The sequence below is a fragment of the Chiloscyllium plagiosum genome, chromosome 48, assembly GCF_004010195.1.
Source record: "Chiloscyllium plagiosum isolate BGI_BamShark_2017 chromosome 48, ASM401019v2, whole genome shotgun sequence".
Classification (NCBI taxonomy): Eukaryota; Metazoa; Chordata; class Chondrichthyes; order Orectolobiformes; family Hemiscylliidae; genus Chiloscyllium; species Chiloscyllium plagiosum.
In genome coordinates, this window is record NC_057757.1 from 490,227 (window position 1) to 508,199 (window position 17,973).

Genomic DNA, 17,973 nt, shown 5'->3' on the forward strand with positions numbered 1-17,973 from the left:
CAGAACTGACCATCGAACAATGCAGTGTTCCATTAGCATTCACCCTTTCACAGAGCGACACTTGCTCAGCACTGACCCTCCAACAGTGTAGTACTCCCCAGTATTGAACCTCCAACGGTGCGGCGTTCCCTCAGCGCTGATACATCTGTCGTACAACACTCCCTCAGCACTGACCCTCCAACAGTGTGGCGCTCCCTTAGTACTGACCATCCAACCGTGCAGCGTTCCCTCAGCACTGACCCACCAACAGCGTGGCACGCCCTCAGTAATTACTTTCCAAAAGTGCGGCACTCCCTCAGCACTGACCCTCCAATAGTTCAGTAATCCCTGAGCAGCATTTTTTCTAATTTTTGTACTGGCTCTGCATGGCCTCTGAGGGCCATGCGCATAACAGGAAGCAAAGAATAATCGAAAGTAGAAAGTAAGTCATAGAGTCATTGAGATGTACAGCACAGAAACAGATCCTTCGGTTCAACTTAACCAACTCGACCATCCAGTCCCATTTGCCAGCATTTGGCCCATATCCCTCTAAACCCTTCCTAATCATATATCCATCCAGATGCCTTTTCAATGTTGTAATTGTACCAGCCTCCACCACTTCCTTTGGCAGCTCATTCCATACACGCACCACCCTCTGTGTGAAAATGTCACCCCTTAGGTCCCTTTTAAATCTTTCTCACTCGCCTTAAACCTATGCCCTCTAATTCTGGATTCCCGTACCTCAGTGAAAAGACCTTGTCTATTTATCCTATCGATGCCCGTCGTGATTCTATAAACTTCTACAAGGTCACTCCTCAGCCTCTGACACTCCAGGAAAACAGTCCTCGCCTTTTCAGCCTCTCCCTATAGCTTAAACTCTGCAACATCCTTGTAAATCTTTTCTGAACCCTTTCAAGTTTCACAACATTCTTCCGATAGGAGGGAGACCAGAATTGCACACAATATTCCAAAAGTGGCCTAACCCATGTCATGTACAGATGCATTAAACGTGGCAAGACTTGAAGGGAGAGCAGTTAATATAGCAGACAGTATCCTGGACTCTCTTAGTAATGGTGTAGAGTATAGCAGCAAGGAGGTCTTTCTGGACTTGAATATGATACTAATTAGACTTCAGCTGAAGTATTCTATACAGTTCTGGACACCATACTTTAGGAATGATGTGAATGCACTGCAGAAAATGATCACAGGAATGAAAAACTTCAGTGACAAAGACAGATTGGAGAAGTCAGGACTTTACTCCTTGGAGAGGAGAACACTAAAAGGAGATTTGATCCAGGTTTTCAAAACCATGAGGAGCTGGACAGAGCAGACAGGCAGAAACCACTTCAGTTCACATTAAGGTCAAGGACAAGGGAGCACAGATTTAAGGTGGTTTGCAAACGGATGCATGAGATATGAGAAAAACCTTTACACACAGTGAGTCGTTCGAGTCTGGAAAACACTGTGGAATTATTGTATCAGCAGGTTCAAATTAGGTATTCAAGAGGGCATTAGGTGACTGTATACAAACAATGTGCAGGAGAACACCCATAGCTTCAAGAAAGTTCTTTTCATTTCAGGTTTTGCAAAAGTCTTGTCTGAAACAGGAAGCATAGGACAGTTGCTCTTGAAGAAAGGGGAGTTTAAGGTTAACTCAGTGTAAGGAGTTTAGTTTGAAAGATCCAGACCAGATGTGTTTTGTTAAAATCCACTAGAGATTATTTGAAGCTGAGAAATTCTAAGATCAGTTCCAAGGAAGAGACTACCAGATTATGAAGACGAAGAATTGAAGCCACAGTTAAATGAAGCCTCAAGAGGGGAATTCTCTCTTGTGTGAGTACTCAAAAGGACTGCTGTTAGTCCTAATGGGATTATATTTGACCATGTTTCAAAATCTTTCAATTTGTGTTATATGTAAATATTTTGGTTTACTCTATTTTGATTTTTATTATACATAATAAATTTGTTTTCTTGTTAAACTAAATTTGCAACATTTCAATGTAGGGCCACCTCGTACAAACCAAAACAAAAATATGACCTATCAAGCCAGATTTCATTTTGGGATCTGACTTGTCAAGCAATAACATCAGCTGGGAATCGTAGCACTCTCAATCAGCTTTCTATTTCTTTAATCACCTCTTCTCACTTTAACTTTCCTCTATTTTCTTCTATCTCACACTCCAGGAAGGGCATACTGGCACTGGAGCGTGTCCAGGGGAAATTCACACGGGTGATCCCTGGAATAGTAGGCCTAACATACGATGAACGGCTGACGATCCTGGGATTGTATTCATTAGAGTTTAGAAGGTTGAGGGGAGATCTAATAGAAACTTTCTAGATAATGCATGGCTTAAAAAGGGTGGATACTGAGAAATTATTTCCGTCAGGCGGGGATACTAGGACTAGTGGGCACAGCTTTAAAATTAGAGGGGGTCAATTTAGAACGGAAATGAGTAAACATTTCTTCAGCCAGAGAGTGGTGGACCTGTGGAATTCGTTGCCACGGTGCGCAGTGGAGGCCGGGACATTAAATGTCTTCAAGGCAGAGATTGATAAATTCTTGATCTCGCAAGGAATTAAGGGATACTAGGAGAGTGCAGATAAGTAGTGTTGAAATGCCCATCAGCAATCACTGAATGGCAGAGTTGACTCGATGGGCCGAATGGCCTTACTTCCACTCTTATTTCTAATGGTCTTAAGATCACTCTTTCCCCTCAAACTGTCGGGGTAGCTCTCTGCTTCAACCACTCCCCATCAAAGCAAGTTCCATGATCTCACTTATTTTCCTGTGAGTAAAGAAATTCCTCCCAAACTCTTTATTCAACTGTTAATGGCAATCATATTTGTGATTTTGTCTGGAAATTCCCTACCAGTGTAAAATTAGATGATGGGTGGGATTTTGAAAACACATTGGGACTGTTTTAGGGAAATTCCTTCATAACTATGATACTCACCACAACTCTTTGGAGCTACTAAGCAATCTATTACTGTTCATTTCCCAAGCCCTTGCCTTGACCGGAGAAGAAAGCTTCTTATCAACTGCCACTTGCAGTTTACTGGGGTGAGTGACTTTACCACTGAAACAAAACAAACTGAGGCTGTGACTGAAGACAGCTTTGCCAGTGAAGGCCATCCCCAAATCTTGGAAGTAGATGAGTGAGAATGTCACAGTTTGTACTGCTCTGGGGTATTTTTAGTATCCAAGTCACTCTGACTTGACTGATAATGAGATTATGTACTGATTTATAATGAAAGGATCATCATGTGACATACAAAAGGATTCCTCTCCATGGGTTTAACAGTTGTAAATCCAAGACTTACTCCAAAGACTTTGGCATAGAACAGGGAATAGGACTTACTTGGAGGTGGGGGAGTGGGGGGGGGCTCCTTCTGAGCCATTATCATTCTAGGCTGCTGCTAAGGAATTGTTGTCTGATGGTAAAAACTCAACCAAAGTTCTTTAGCTTCCCTAAATCCCACCAGCTGGTGTGATATACATGTGACTCTATTTGTCAACTATATGGTTAAGCACCAATGGTCTAGCAAGTTCCTCAGCTAGTCTAGCGCATAAATATGTTGATACATCCTGAGATTTTAGGGTGGTCAAATCAGATTCCATGGAAATTTTAAATTCCAGGCACTTGAAGAGAACTTATCTTTGCACAGCTGTGGAGAAAACCATGGAGTGCAGGAATAATTGGATACAGGATTTCTTTCAAAGAACAAGGTGGCTTGAATGGTTCTTTTCTCTGTGACATAAAATTTTTATTAAATTAACTTTTTTCTATAAAATGCAGGAGTGAGTTTAATACAAGCTTTAAGGAAGCATTTGTACTTAGTTATTTCTACATTTCTAACTAGGACCATTTAACTTGATAGATTTAGGAAATGATTGCATGACCTGGTGAGTCTTCAGTTGATAAGAGACTTTGTTCAACCAGCTCATTTAAGTTACCATCCTGAATGATTACAAAAACACTATCTCGGGTTTTACCAAGCCTGTGGGAGATGAGAAAGCAAATGTTGCAGATATTGAAATCAGATAGAAATTGGTTTTAAAAATGCAGTGTGTTCATATCTTTATATGAGATGGTTTTATTTACTATCATGCTGTTCCTGGTCTCACATAGGATACAGTAACTTCGGTATGAACACTGAGGCAATTAAAGTTGCCCTTTTTAAAGGCAGAATTATTAAGATACTAAAAAACTTACATGTATACTAATGAACAAGCAAATATTCTGATATGTATTTCCTGTTCTGTTGCTTAATTGATAGTTGCATCACAGTCCTTACATTTAAAAAATGGGCGGCACAGTGGCACAGTGGTTAGCACTGCTGCCTCACAGCGCCAGAGACCCGGGTTCAATTCCCGCCTCAGGCGACTGACTGTGTGGAGTTTGCACGTTCTCCCCGTGTCTGCGTGGGTTTCCTCTGGGTGCTCCGGTTTCCTCCCACAGTCCAAAGATGTGCAGGTCAGGTGAATTAGCCATGCTAAATTGCCTGTAGTGTTAGGTAAGGGGTAAATGTAGGGGTAGGGGTGGGTTGAGCTTCGGCGGGGCGGTGTGGACTTGTTGGGCCGAAGGGCCTGTTTCCACTCTAATCTAATCTATATGGGAACCTTATCGTTATCTGGAAGATTACTGTCATATATTTCTATTGGTCAACGTGGGGGTATTGCAGGATAATGTAATACACATCATATTGCGTCCATGCTGTACATCTCTACGACTATGATTCTATAAATTCAAGGACTTGGAAATGCTGTAAAGTTGGGGTGATCAGATGGCACAGTGGTTAGCCCTGCTGCCTCACAGTGCCAGGGAACTGGATTTGATTCCACCCTTGGGGGACTGTCTGTGTGGAGTTTGCACACTCTTCCCATGTCTGTGTGGGTTTCCTCTGATTCTCCAGTTTCCTCCTACAGTCCAAAGATGTGCAGATTAGGTGAAAGAAAACACCACATGCTGGACTACAGGAGTTGGGTCTGTGTGGTATACCCTTTGGAGGGTCAGTGCAATCATTGGGTCAAATGGCCTCTTTCTGCATTGTAGAGATTCTACATTCCTTGTTAAATCAGGTCAGAGATATGATAAAACACAATCCTTTACTTAGAACGCATTCAAGATTTAAGTACCAGGGACTTTCTCATGAGATTGTTAAGTGTGTGACATGACAAAGAAACACAGGCAATGTGAGAAAAGTTTCTTTTTACACATCTAGGTATGGCGATCTTGAGTGCACTGCCTGAAAGAGTGGTGGAAACACATTCAGTGGCAACTTTCAGAAGAGAACTGAATTGTTAAAGGGAACAACAATTACAGAACAAAGATGAAAGAGAACAGGAATGCAACTAATTGGGATAGCTCTCCCAAAGTGGGTTCCTCTGTGCTGGATTCTATGAGTTGTGTCTGTTTATGCCAGGCTCAGCAACAGTTGATCAAAAGTCCCCAAGACCCGGAACTTATTTTAAATTGATAATTAGTTACCACTGCCAAAGCTACTGTGTCTTAAATGTTTGGACCACATCTAGTTAATCTCCTTTCAACAGCAAAATTTATTTTCAGGTCAATAACATCTCCAAGATCAGATGTGGTTTTGTTCTTTATGTCACCCAAGTATATTTACAATACAAGCCTATCCACCTGACGTATTTTCTCATGATGCTTAATGATTCTAGGCCAAACATTGTCCTCCTATGACAGTCTACATTTTAAAAGTTGATCCAGGCTGGTCTACTTGGTGCACCTTCGTTTACACAGTCCCGGGTGTAGAACTGTGCAAGATCTACCTGCTCTGGCTGTGTTTACCTGAATTGACTCCCAGTCTGGCCTCAGTGCCTCCATTTTGAAATGCTTACTTTAATGTTCAAGTTCTGCTGTGGCTTCACCACCCCTTTACCTCTCTGTAGCCTCATGCAGTTTTACAGCCAATGTTCTCTCTGATATTCCTTTGCCATACATAGCCCATCTGTTGCAGTACACAATTTCTGTAAGGCTGTCTTGTGTTCTGTTTGTCTCTTTTTGTAATTTAATCATTGGTGACATGTGAGCATCACCAGCAAGGCTAGCATTTATTGGCCATCCCTAATTGCCCTTGGTTCACTCACTTTGCTGTGGTTCTAGAGTCACATGTAGGATTGACTAGGAAAGGGCAGCAGATTACCTTCCTTCACGGACATTAGTGAACCAATGGGTTTTCCAACAATCAATGATAATTTTGTGATCAACATTGCTGAGACTAGCTTTCAGTCCAGATATTTTATTCATTGAATTTAAGTTCTGCCAACTACTGTGCATTCCCAGAACAATGCCTAGTGGTATTATAGTTGGACTATTAATTCAGAGACTGAAGCCATGTTCTGGGGACCTGAGTTCAAATCCTGCCACGGCAGATAGTGGAATTTGAATTCAATAAAAATCTGGAATTTAAGAATCCATTGTTGATAGTTGGAAAAACCTACCTGGTTCACTCATGTCCTTTAGGGGAGGACACTGTCTGCCCTACATGTGACTCCAGACCCACAGCGATGTGGTTGATTCTTAACTGCCCTCGAGGCAACTAGGGATCGTCATTGAATGCTGGCTCACCCAGTGACACCCTCATCCCATGACTGAATAAAACAATGAACAAAATAGCCTCAGGTGTTTGAATTACAAGTTCAGTGACGTTACCATTACTATGCTAGCCTGGCGCATTCCGAACAGGTAGGGACATAGATGGCTTTTATACCCACAACTCTCCAAGGTCTCTGCAATCATCCAAATATAGTCTCTTGTTCAACTCGGATTTATAATGCCCTGTGACTGGAGGTTGTGTCTTCAGCAGTCCTAGCCCTGGCCTCTGGAATTAGCTCCCTAAATCTCTCCACACCTTTCTCTTTTAAGTTGTTCACTTTGGCCAAACTTTTCGTCATCTGTCCTCCAATCACCTTTATGTGGCTCATAGTCAACGTTTGCCTGGTAATGCTTTTGGGAAGCAACGGCTTTCACAGATAAAAGAGTTATACAATGCAAGTTGTTGCAGTAAATGCTGTCAAAGTATAATTACCACTGAAGAGAACATCTACAATTGATAGCTCACTAAGGCTACCTGGTGGTAGCATTCGAACAGTACAAAATCACATCATAGATGAGTTTACTACAACAGAGTCATGGATAAATATTACCAAATCTCACTACAGAAAGTGCCAATAACTAGCCGAGAATGGGAATGGGAAGGGAAACAGTGACAGACTTTCTTCTTCATTACTTCAGTAAAAGTCTGCTTGTTGCACAGACAAGCAATGATCATGAAATTGTGCACATTTGTAATTCCATATGGTTGATCAGCTCACTAAACCCCTTCCCACATAAAGAATGAGATTATACAAGATTTATAAGCATTCAGTCTGATAGCATTGATGGAACTATATTCCAGAAAACATTTCAAATCACTAAGATAAATGCGTACTTGTAATGCCAGCAGTAAGTTAGGCCATGTGGCTCATCTGCTCTATGGCTGTTCCTGCTTCACATGAGCTTTGTCCCATCCCCTTTTCATTTACTGCTTTTTCCCTCACATGTCTTTATGCTATCCATCAAATACATATATATAATTTCCCTATATCGCACCCTATGGTAGTGAGTTCCTTATTCTCATCAGTTTCTCCCAAATTCCATAATGGACTGAATGGAAAGAGAACCTGGGGCTTGAGGAAATAGACAAGAATTTTTTTAACACCATGAATTATTGTGATCTGGAATATGCCGTTTCAAATGGCAAGTACATTAAATAAGAACCTTCAAGAGTGAATGAGATACTCAAATTTGCAGAGCTGTGGAAGAAGAATAGGTGGAATCTGGTGAATCTAATTGGATAACATTTTCAAGTGGTAGGAACTGGCACAGTAGGCCAAATGATTTCCTTTGGTGCAGTAAAATTCCATGACAGATAATTGAAGAAATATTTACTTCATTTGCCTCCTCCCTTAACTCCATAAGTTGCAGGTCAATCTTTATAAATTTCAATTTGGCATCTCACACAGCGAGGCATAACCTACTCACATAAATATGATGCACTGCCTTGATTCCTCGCTGTGACTTGCTTTCACTTTTGTTATTCATGGGGACATATACTGAGCTCACAGTGAATCACACTGACATACCCACTGTTGCTCCTCGGAGATTTGAAATATGTGACTCTTCTCCCCTACAGCTCAACGTGAGCAATGTCAGTGGTAGGGGATCTGACACCTTTGGTTTTAAGATCCACCATCCATTCCACAATATTGCCCTGGGCTTATTAAGGAGATTATAGAAGTGTGCGGTGCATTTATTGCGATCAAAGAAATGGTCTCCCTCCTATCAGAAGGATGTTGTAAAACTTGAAAGGGTTCAGAAAAAAACTTACAAGGATGTTGCTGGAGTTGGAGTGCTTGAAATACAGGGAGAGGCTGAATAGGCTAAGGCTGCTTTGCCTGGAGTGTCAGAGGCTGAGGGTTGACCTTATAGAGGTTTATAAAAAATCATGAGGGGCATGGATAGGGTAAATAGACAACGTCTTTTCCCTCGGGTGGGGGGGACAGAATTAGAGGGCATAGGTTTAGGGTGAGAAGGGAAAAATTTTAAAAATACCTAATAGGCAAATTTTCACAGAGAGGGTGGTGCATGTATGATATGAGCTGCCAGAGGAAGTGGTGAAGGCTGGTGCAACTACAATATTTAAAAGGCATCTGGATGGGTTTATGGATAAGAAGGGTTTAGAGGGATATCGGCTAAGTGCTGAAATGGAACTAGATTAGTTTAGAAGATCTGGTCGGCATGAATGAGTTGGACCAAAAGGTCTGTTTCCATGCTATACATCTCTTTGATTTTATGACTCTAAACATAGCTACAGAACATGAGGTCATTCAGCCTGCCACATCTGTGCTCTCTCTCTGATAGAGCTATTCACCAAAGTGCCACAGCCCTAGTGTTTTTTGTTTACAAATAATATCCAATTCATTAATGAAAGCCTCAGCTGAACCCACCTTGACTACACTCTCAGACAAGGCATTCCAGATCCTGGTGATGAAGGGCTTGTTATTTGAGCAGCAGTTAAGGACTCTGCGCTTGTACTTGATAAGAGTTGAGAAAGATGAGGAAGAAATCTCATTACAACTTACAGAATCCTGAGAGGCCTACATAGAGTGGATGTGGAGAATTTGCTTCCATGAATAAGAAAGACTAAAACCTGCAGGCACAGCCTAAGTGAAGGGATGACCCTTCAGAAGTGAGAGGAGGAGGAATTTCTTCAGCCAGAGAGCAGTGAATCTGTGGAATTAATTGTCACAGAGGACTATGGAGACCAAGTCATTGAATGTCTTTCAGACAGAGATAGTTTTTTTTTATTAGTATGGGGATCAAGGCAGGAGAATGAGGTTGAGAAACATATCAACCATGATTGAATGCCAGAGAAGACTCAATGGATCAAATAACCAAATGCTGCTCTTATGGTGTTATGGATGGGCCAGGATCTTTCCCAGTTCACTGTTGTTCATATGTAATGCACCAATGAGGTACTACCTATTTCCCATGCCAGCTATCCTTTGAGAAAAGACCTGCATTTATACTATTCAGAATGTCCCAAAGTATTTCATAGGCAATGCAGTGCTTTTGAAGTCAGTTATAATGTATGAAACACTCCAGTCAAATGTTATGCATCCAAGCTACCACAGTCAACAGCATGATCTTGACTAGATACCCTACCTTTAGTAATGTTGTTTTAGAGATAAATACTGAACAGGACAATGGGGGAGAACTCAATGCTCTTCATTGAAACAGCACTTTGATATCTTTTGCATTTACTGGGCCCCCAGTTTAACAACTCATTCAAAAGTCAACACTTCTAACTGTACAGCACTCCCTCAGTGTTGACCCTGGGAGCCTCTAGGATGAGAGATAAGAAACTTTTGCACACTGTATGGACCTGGTATTTGTCACATGAATCCTCAGTTTGAAAATAGAATATCTGTGTAAGGAGGCAGGCAGGAAGTGAAATTCTCAGGTGCTTTGTTGCATGTTTGATTGAATTTGTGCACAATTTAAATGCTGCACATTGAGTACAAGTTTTGATTGCACTAGAAAAATCTTTATTCTTTATAACATCTTTAACTTGCCTACAGAACACAAGGGAGAAAGCCGACAATCAAAGAAATAAAATAGCAGTCAATACATCCATCTTTAACAATGTTTGATCACTGCATAGCCTTCAGAATCTTGTGTAAACAGCAAATCTGCTTGTGGACAGACTGTGTCATCATATTTCAACTGTGCTATGCTGGATGATTCACACCAGAGGCCTGAATGATGCAGTTTCTCTTTCAGAGGAACATTATAGCATATGCCGCCATTGACGCCCAATGGAAGGTTCCGATTGTTGGTAATGACCACTCCATGCCTGCTGTCTGTGCGCCGGTGAGAGATAACTCTGTTTCCCTGGGAGTCTTGGCTGAACAGGAGTGACAGCACACTCTGATCACTGCATGCTGTTTTGGGCTGTTGAAAAACCTCAGTACCTTGGGGTACATTCCAATGGTGCAGAAATGAGTTGGCTCCTGGTGATAGCGAAGGTCTTTCCAAAGATGCTAGATTAAAGTTCAACATGGGCCCAAAGACATTTTCTTTGTTCTCTGAAAATACATCTCTGAAACAATCTGAATTTAATTTCTTAGGCAAGTGTGCCACTTCTTGCCTTTTCGATAACTTTTGTCTGTTCACATTTTGTTGTGTGGAAGTAAGCTTGCCAAGTAACCCTGTTTCGAAACTCTGCATGCTCAGGATTTCTGACGCAGCGGCAGGTAAGTCAGTGGACTTCCCATCGGGAACAGGCATTCCCTTATATGATGTGTAATTCATGGCTGGTGATCTGGTTACCTTCCTGTGCGAGATAACTCTATTTCCTTGTGAGTCTTGAGTGAAATCCAGCTGAGTAAAATCATCAGGAGGCTCACTCGGAGTGGCAACAGATGCACATGTTACTCCTGCAGTACCATGTGCAGATGGTAGCTCATACTCAACAATATTGATGTTGGCACCACCCTTAAGACAGGAATGTTCTCTTTCCTTGAACATCTGGTGAGCCTGCTTATTTAGAATGTGGGTAGTGTTGCCATGTGTAGTTCCACAAAGAGGCACTCTCTCCTCTGAGCTGCAGTGGACAGCTCTTAAGATTGACGGCAACCTCTCCTCGTGGCCCACAGGAGTGGAGTAGCCAAAGTTGTCTCTGCAGAAATCATTGTCAGTGATCAGCTCAGGCTGATCTGTGTATGTTTCCTTTTCAGTGACAGAATTTGGGGAGGCAGCACCCACAGCACTCAGGATTGATATGCGTGTGGGGTCTGCAAGTTTACCTGTGAAGAATAAATGATAAAGAGAAACTGGGATATTTATCAGTATTATTGATCATTACAATTGTCACTCCTCACTGTCCAATCACTGAATTTATAAAATATAGCTACAGTGAATTTACAATACAGGAACAAGGTATTCACTTCCTCTGCTCTGTGCTGGTAATTCATGAGCCTCATCTCATCCCCATCTAAATTTAAGCCTATCAATATATTCTCCATGATTTGCTAATCCAGCTTCCCTTTCAACGTGTCAATACTATTCATCTCCACCTGTATTCTCACAAGCCACTAGAATTTCCTTTTAAAATTCTAATTACATTAACCCTGGAATCCTGCACAGAACTTGGTCCGACTTACACATAACGGTTCTCATTTTGCAAATGCAGCCATAGGCTTACCTTGATGAGGAACACTGCAGATAGCTTCTACCTGACCTCCCACCAGAAAACCAACCAGTATTGAGTTTTTTTTTTAAACTGTGTGCAGATCCCAAGCTGACTACAAAGGAACACCACAGGAAATCAACTAATTATTAAAAGAATTGTGGATGCTGGAGGTGTGAAACAAAAACAGAAAGAGCTAGATGAACTCAGCACACCTGCAGCATTTGTGGGGGAAAAAAAGCAGAGTCTGGTGACTCGTCATCAGAACTGATCTGATGTTCTGATGAAGAGTCACTGAATTAAAAATATTAGTTCTGCTTTCTGCCCAGAGTTTCTGCAGCATAATTTTGGTTACTGTAATTTATTTTAATTGTTTTCTGCTAATTCAGGCCAGACTAGGTGCTAAGGGATGCATTAGAAGCTTGGGGTGCCGCTGCAGAGATTCAATGGAGAAAGGTCACTTGTTTGAGGCCCTTCCATCATAGTACATCATGGAGTTGGTAACTGTGTAAAGCTCCCTCATGCTGTATGCTTGCTGTAGGTGAACAGAAGCTGTAATCGTAAGTGTGTTGCCACATACTGTGCTGAGACAAACTGACCTGCTTTGCACTTTATATAAAGTTGACTTGGGTATAAAATGTACTTTTACACATTTTATGAACAGCGCATATTTTTAGAAAAACAAAGCTTATTTGCTGGTTCAAACAGGCACTTAATACTTCGCTTCCAAACATCCCATCATTTCCTACACTTGCAAAGCAGAAAGAGAATCTGGTAACTAGGAATGACTCAGATGGTTCTGAGAAGTCATTTTGACATTTGCTAGTTGCCAAGGTGGAGTGGTTACATATTATTATTTGTGAAGTAAGCACTTCCACCCTATTGCCACCTTTTAAAACAAATCATAAAAGAACATAACAGTGTGTACCTTAAAATAAAAATCAAACACAAACATCATTGATTCAATGGGGATTGTTCTGCCTGGAGCAGAAGATTAAGGCAATATTCAATTCACAATTGAGGGGTTTTGATAGAATAATTAAGGAGAACCTTTCCAGTGTTGGGAACTAGAGTGATACTGATTGACAAAGGAAGATTAAGAGAAGTTATTTTACTCAATGAGTCATTGTGATCTAGAACACAGTGCCCAAATGGCCAGTGGAAGCAGATTTTATAGGAGCTTTCAAAAAGGAATTGGATAAATACTTGAAGGAGAAAACAACTTTTGATGCAGGTGACATGGGATTAATTGGACAATTCTTTCAAAGAGCCAGAATGGGCACAATGGGACGAATGTCTTCATTCTGTGCTGTATCATTCTAATGATGAGGCTGATCTAACAAGATCTCAAAAGAGTCATTTTGACCTTGAAACAGTAACTTTTGTTTTCTTTCTAAAGATGCTGCCAGACCTACTTAGATTCTGTTGAACCCCTTAGTCTCTTGTACCACAATCTCTACTGGATAACTTTCTCACAGTATATACTATAGGGTCCATGAGGGACTGCTCAGACTCCACAAACTCAGCATTGTTGAATTTGATTCAAATTTATGTTAGTCCCCACAGCTATCTCAATGACACATAGCAAAGTAGGTTTTCATACCTTTAGCCTTTGGAAAGAAGAAGGAAGAGACTGTTGTCTGTTTTATGCACTGCTGAGGAGCCCTTGTCTGAGTGAAATTTAGAGCAACCTCGGCAGTGTGATTCCTTCTGGACAGCGGATTCAGCAGCTTTGAAATGGAATGGGACTGAAAAGAAATTTAAAAATAAAACAAGTTAGGAATAACTTGTCACCAGCGCAAACTGAAAAAATAATATCATTTACATATATCACTGCGTAGGCCTCAGGTAGAGTATTGTGGCTAATTCATGTCACCAGATTTCACAGGAAATTTGAGTAGTAGGCCATTTGGCCCCTCAATCCAGCTCTGCCATTCAACTAGATCATGGCTAATCTTCTATCTCAATGCCATTTTTCCACATTATCCCTAAATTCCTTAATCTATTAACTTCTGCCTCAAATGCACTCAATGACTGGGCCTCCACAGTCCTCTGTGGTAGAGAATTCCACAGGTTCATCACCATCTGCATGAAGAGAATCCCTTCTGCTCCTATCTTAGCACCAACTGGCTGACCAGCAAAAAAGGTAAAGATCTTAAAAAAAAAAGCTATCAGGTGAGAAAGTTTATAGCCTTAAAACTTGTCCTTAAACAAAGTTAAAAATCACACAACACCAGGTTATAGTCCAACAGGTTTATTTGGAAGCACTAGCTTTCTGAGTGCTGCTCCTTCATCAGGTAGTTGTGGTTCTCCACAACCCAATCCAACACTGACATCTCCAAATCATGCCCTTAACCATTTAGACTAAAATGTAATTGAATTATAGAACACATTTACTGCACACTAGAAAATAGACAGGCAGAGAGGGTAAGATTATTAAGAATATTTGCCTTAACATCAGTGAATCTATACAAACAGGACACCGAGTGATAACATTCACGGCTGTTCCTTTTTGAAATTAATAAATAATGTTTAATTCTGACCTCGGAATAAAACTCGGTATCAATTACCTTCTCTCCCGAATTATTGTCCTTCGCTATTATCTATCTAGTTCAAAACATGCAGTGCTTTCATTAACTTTTGTGTTTGTGACAGTACCGCCTTTGTAAACTTGTGTATAAAAATAGTCTGTAATAGTATAATGGAGTAGCCGGCCAGTACTCTTGAAAGAACAGTGATTCCTACTCACCTGGGTTAATAGAATCCAGTAAGCTTGACTTATAGGTATCAGTGTTATGTTGTAACAGAGATGCTATTAATGAAGGGGATAATTAAAATTAAACTAAACTGTAAGAGTTTTTTTATTCCAGACTTCCAAAGAGTACAATCTCGGGGAAAAACCGTGAGAGGGATTCCCTGAGCCTTCTCAAATGTGTACCTTAACACAGGGACAAGAGACTTCAGTTAAGAGGAAAGGTTGGAAAAATTCAGATTATTCTCCTTGGAGCAACGGTTGGGAGGTGAAAGCAAGATGATGATGAGATGCTCTGATAGAGAAAGAAAAAGATATTTTCTTAGGTGATAACACATTCAAAAGCATGAGAAGAAAATTTGGAATTTGCACATTCTCCTCGTGTCTATATGGGTTTCTGCCGGGTGCTCCAGTTTCCTCCCAGAGTCGAAAGATGTGCAGATGATAGATGCAGGGTTGCGTGGCGGGCTGGGTGTGGGTGGGATGCTCTTTGGAGGGTCAATGCAAACTCGATGGGCTGAATGGTCTCTTTCTATGAGGATCTAGTGAGAGGTAAGGAGAAATTGTTTCACAAAAAGGAGTTGTCGGATTTGGAAGATCATTCCATAAATATTTCTAAAAAGTATGCATTTGTGGATGAAGAACTTCCCAAGATTATGGACAAAACGCAGGGGGTGTGATACTAAACACAACTGCTCCCTTAAAAAGATAAAATAAAACACTGCAGATGCTGGAAATCTGAAATTAAAAACAGAAATAGCTGGAGAAACATTAGAGTTAACATTTCGAGTCTACTCACCCTTCTTCACAACTGTGTTCTGAAGAAAGATATAAAAGAGACCTAAGGGGCAACTTTTTCACGCAGAGGGTGGTACTTGTATGGAATGAGCTGCCAGAGGGAGTGGTGGTGGCTGGTACAATTGCAACATTTAAAAGGCATTTGGATGGATATATGAATAGGAAAAGTTTGGAGGGCTTTGGGCCAGGTACTGGCAGGTAAGACTAGATTGGGTTGGGATATCTGGTCGGCATGGACGGGTTGGACCAAAGAGTCTGTTTCCATGCTATAAATCTCTATGACTGGACGCGAAACGTTAACTGTTTCTCTCTCTCCACAGATGTTGTCAGACCTGTTGAGTTTCTCCAGCAATTTCTGTTTCTGATTTCTCAAAAGAGACTACTCAAGCACGGATAACCAAATAGTGTTCTTCTGCAATGTAGTTTGCTATGACTGGAATGGAGAAGCTTCGACTTTGAGCTGACCAGTCAGGAATATTTCCTGTGTTCTGTCTGTAGCGTCTTCCTGAATGTACAGAAACTAGAAATAAGTAAACTAAAATAGAACAGGATCACTCATCCAACTTATATAGCTATGAATAAGCAGCTCATGCCTTGACTCTGAAACGGGGATAATTTATGGTGTTGCTAGGTGCAGAGCAAGTACCTCCTCAGTCAATTTTATAGAGAATGAGTTGCTGAATAATTAGAAGATCAGTTACACATTACAGGCACCCTACTGATTGGTGACAACATGCAGTCATATAGTGTCTTTAACATTGTTAAATGTTCTAAGATACTTTACTGGAGCGATTCTCAGACATCAATTTGAAATTGCACAACACAGAACAGTACATGACAGAAACGGCCATTTATGACGCCAGATTAAACTAATCCCTTCACTCTGCCCTTTTCCACCACTCCTGCCAGCACCAAACAGACTCCTACCACATTGTGTAAAAACACTTGCCCCTCACATCCTTCTTTGAACTTTCCCCATCTTGCCTTAAACACATGGCCCCTAGTATTAGCTATTTCAACTCTTGGAAAAAGATGCTGACCATCAACTCTATGCATCACATGATTTATTGACTTCTTTCCCCTCAGTCTCCAGAGAAAACAACCAGAGTTTTTCTAGCGTCTCCTTATAGCCCACACCTTCTAATCCTGGCAGCTTCCTGGTAAACGTTTCTGCACCTGCTCCAAATCCTCCATGTGTGGAGATAATCATTGATAAACGGGGAGAAAAACATGATTTGTGTTATGAGATTTTGAAGATGATGCCAACCCCAAAAATACAAACCTCCACTTTCTTCCTCTTTAGCTCCCTTGTGTCCAACCAAATGTCACATTCCTCGACCTTTGGGTTTCCAGACTTCTTTTTGCGTTTCATGGGTGATCAAGAATGTCTGTTGACGGAAGGCAGGCTGAAACAAAATTCACAAATAAGACGCATTATACCATGCAATACACAATAATCATTTTGGTCTCTGTTTCTGGGAAGCAGATCACCAACATCGCACCCGTTCAACTATGGGCACCATTATCCCCCAACATCGCACACATTAAACAGGCAGGATAAAGGGGGCTTTATTGGAGTCCAGGGTTGAGGGGGGTAAAACAGCACATGGATGGGGGTGGGCAATGTAGGGATGCAAAGGCAGGAGATGGGGTGGGAATTGGGGGGGGGGTTACTTTTTGGGGGATGGAGGGGCGCTGAGGTGTTGGAGGAGACGTGGAGTGAAATCCAAAAAAAAGACTTGCAATTCAACACCTCTTTGGGTCATCCCATTTGTGAATGCAGCCTACATGAGGCAGTGGCCAATTTGAGCACAGCAAGATCCCACAGTCAGTAGCATTGCAAGGGTGGCGGGGGTACACAGCATTTTTTTTTTGTTTCCATAATTAGCGACGTTGATAGAACGTAGGAGCTAAGGCTCGGTTTCCAAGCCCCTTGTCCAAGCAGGGAAGGAGACGTTTGAAGAGGAGAGTGGAACCCCGTGATGGTTATTTTCCTTGGTTGATCAGTCCAGCAAAGACGGTGCAACTATTGAGGGCGACGGGGCGCGGATCGAAAGGGGGAAACCGCCCCCAAAGCACCCGATTACTCTAAAAATGTGGTGGTGGTGCGCATTGGATAGATGGGTGGGGCTAGTACAGGGCAGAAGGGCCGAATGGCTTTGCCCCCGCGCCGCTGAGACGATTGTGTCGACTGCTCAAACAAAACAATTCAGATTCATGCTGGCGGAAGGGGTTTGGATTTGGGGGAAACAAAAATCACCTGAAATTAAAAATATAAACACGTTATTATCTAACACGGCTCGATCCCAAGCTGGAAATTCTGAGGTAAAAGTCGCTCCGCAGAGTTCCCCCGAGGAGGGGGGGGAGTCTCCTGAAGCGGGTTTGAGTTTGGTTTTCTCGAATAAAAAAAGTTAGAAACCGTCCGACAATCTCGCGCTCGGCTTTCCCGCCCTGCGCGCGCACTCCCACCTGCCACTGGGAATGGCTGCGTGCGCACACCCCCGGCTCGGGAAAGCCTGCGCGCGCGCCCCCTCGGCCCAGGGAAAGCCTGCGTGCGCGCCTCCTCACCTCAGGGAGAGGGGAATTGTGGTAGAGGGAATGGTGGAGTGGGATGGAGGGAGAGAGTAATGGGGCAGGTGGAGTGGGGGAAATGGGATGGAGGGAGAGGGGAGTGGGGGGAGTGGGGGAAA

General features: G+C 42.0%; 1 protein-coding gene across 4 annotated transcripts; it reads right to left on the reverse strand.

Annotated features, from left to right (window-relative positions):
* Positions 1–10,051: 10,051 nt before the first annotated feature.
* On the reverse strand, positions 10,052–17,840 carry LOC122544281. Of its 4 annotated transcripts, none has more exons than XM_043683351.1 (4): positions 17,753–17,840; positions 16,551–16,689; positions 13,337–13,481; positions 10,052–11,350 (listed from the first exon to the last, which is right to left on the reverse strand). In XM_043683351.1, the coding sequence occupies exons 2-4, from the start codon at positions 16,653–16,655 to the stop codon at positions 10,182–10,184; spliced, it is 1,419 nt and encodes a 472-aa protein (XP_043539286.1). In that variant the 5' UTR covers positions 16,656–16,689; positions 17,753–17,840; the 3' UTR covers positions 10,052–10,181. The 4 variants fall into 4 exon arrangements, with proteins under 4 accessions (XP_043539286.1, XP_043539288.1, XP_043539285.1 ...); XM_043683353.1 differs by lacking the exon at positions 17,753–17,840 and adding an exon at positions 17,544–17,746 and having other exon boundaries at positions 16,566–16,689; XM_043683350.1 differs by lacking the exon at positions 17,753–17,840 and adding an exon at positions 17,544–17,746.
* Between the last annotated feature and the right edge of the window lie 133 nt (positions 17,841–17,973).

Excerpts from the sequence above, each read along its gene's own strand:
- LOC122544281 (XM_043683351.1), bottom strand. The coding sequence starts at position 16,655 with ATGAAACGCAAAAAGAAGTCTGGAAACCCAAAGGTCGAGGAATGTGAC. Across the intron at positions 13,482-16,550 it reads TGGAGGTTTGTATTTTTGGG|TCCCATTCCATTTCAAAGCT; the intron begins GTTGGCATCATC and ends ATTTCTTTTCAG. Across the intron at positions 11,351-13,336 it reads CTTCTTTCCAAAGGCTAAAG|GTAAACTTGCAGACCCCACA; the intron begins GTATGAAAACCT and ends TATTCTTCACAG.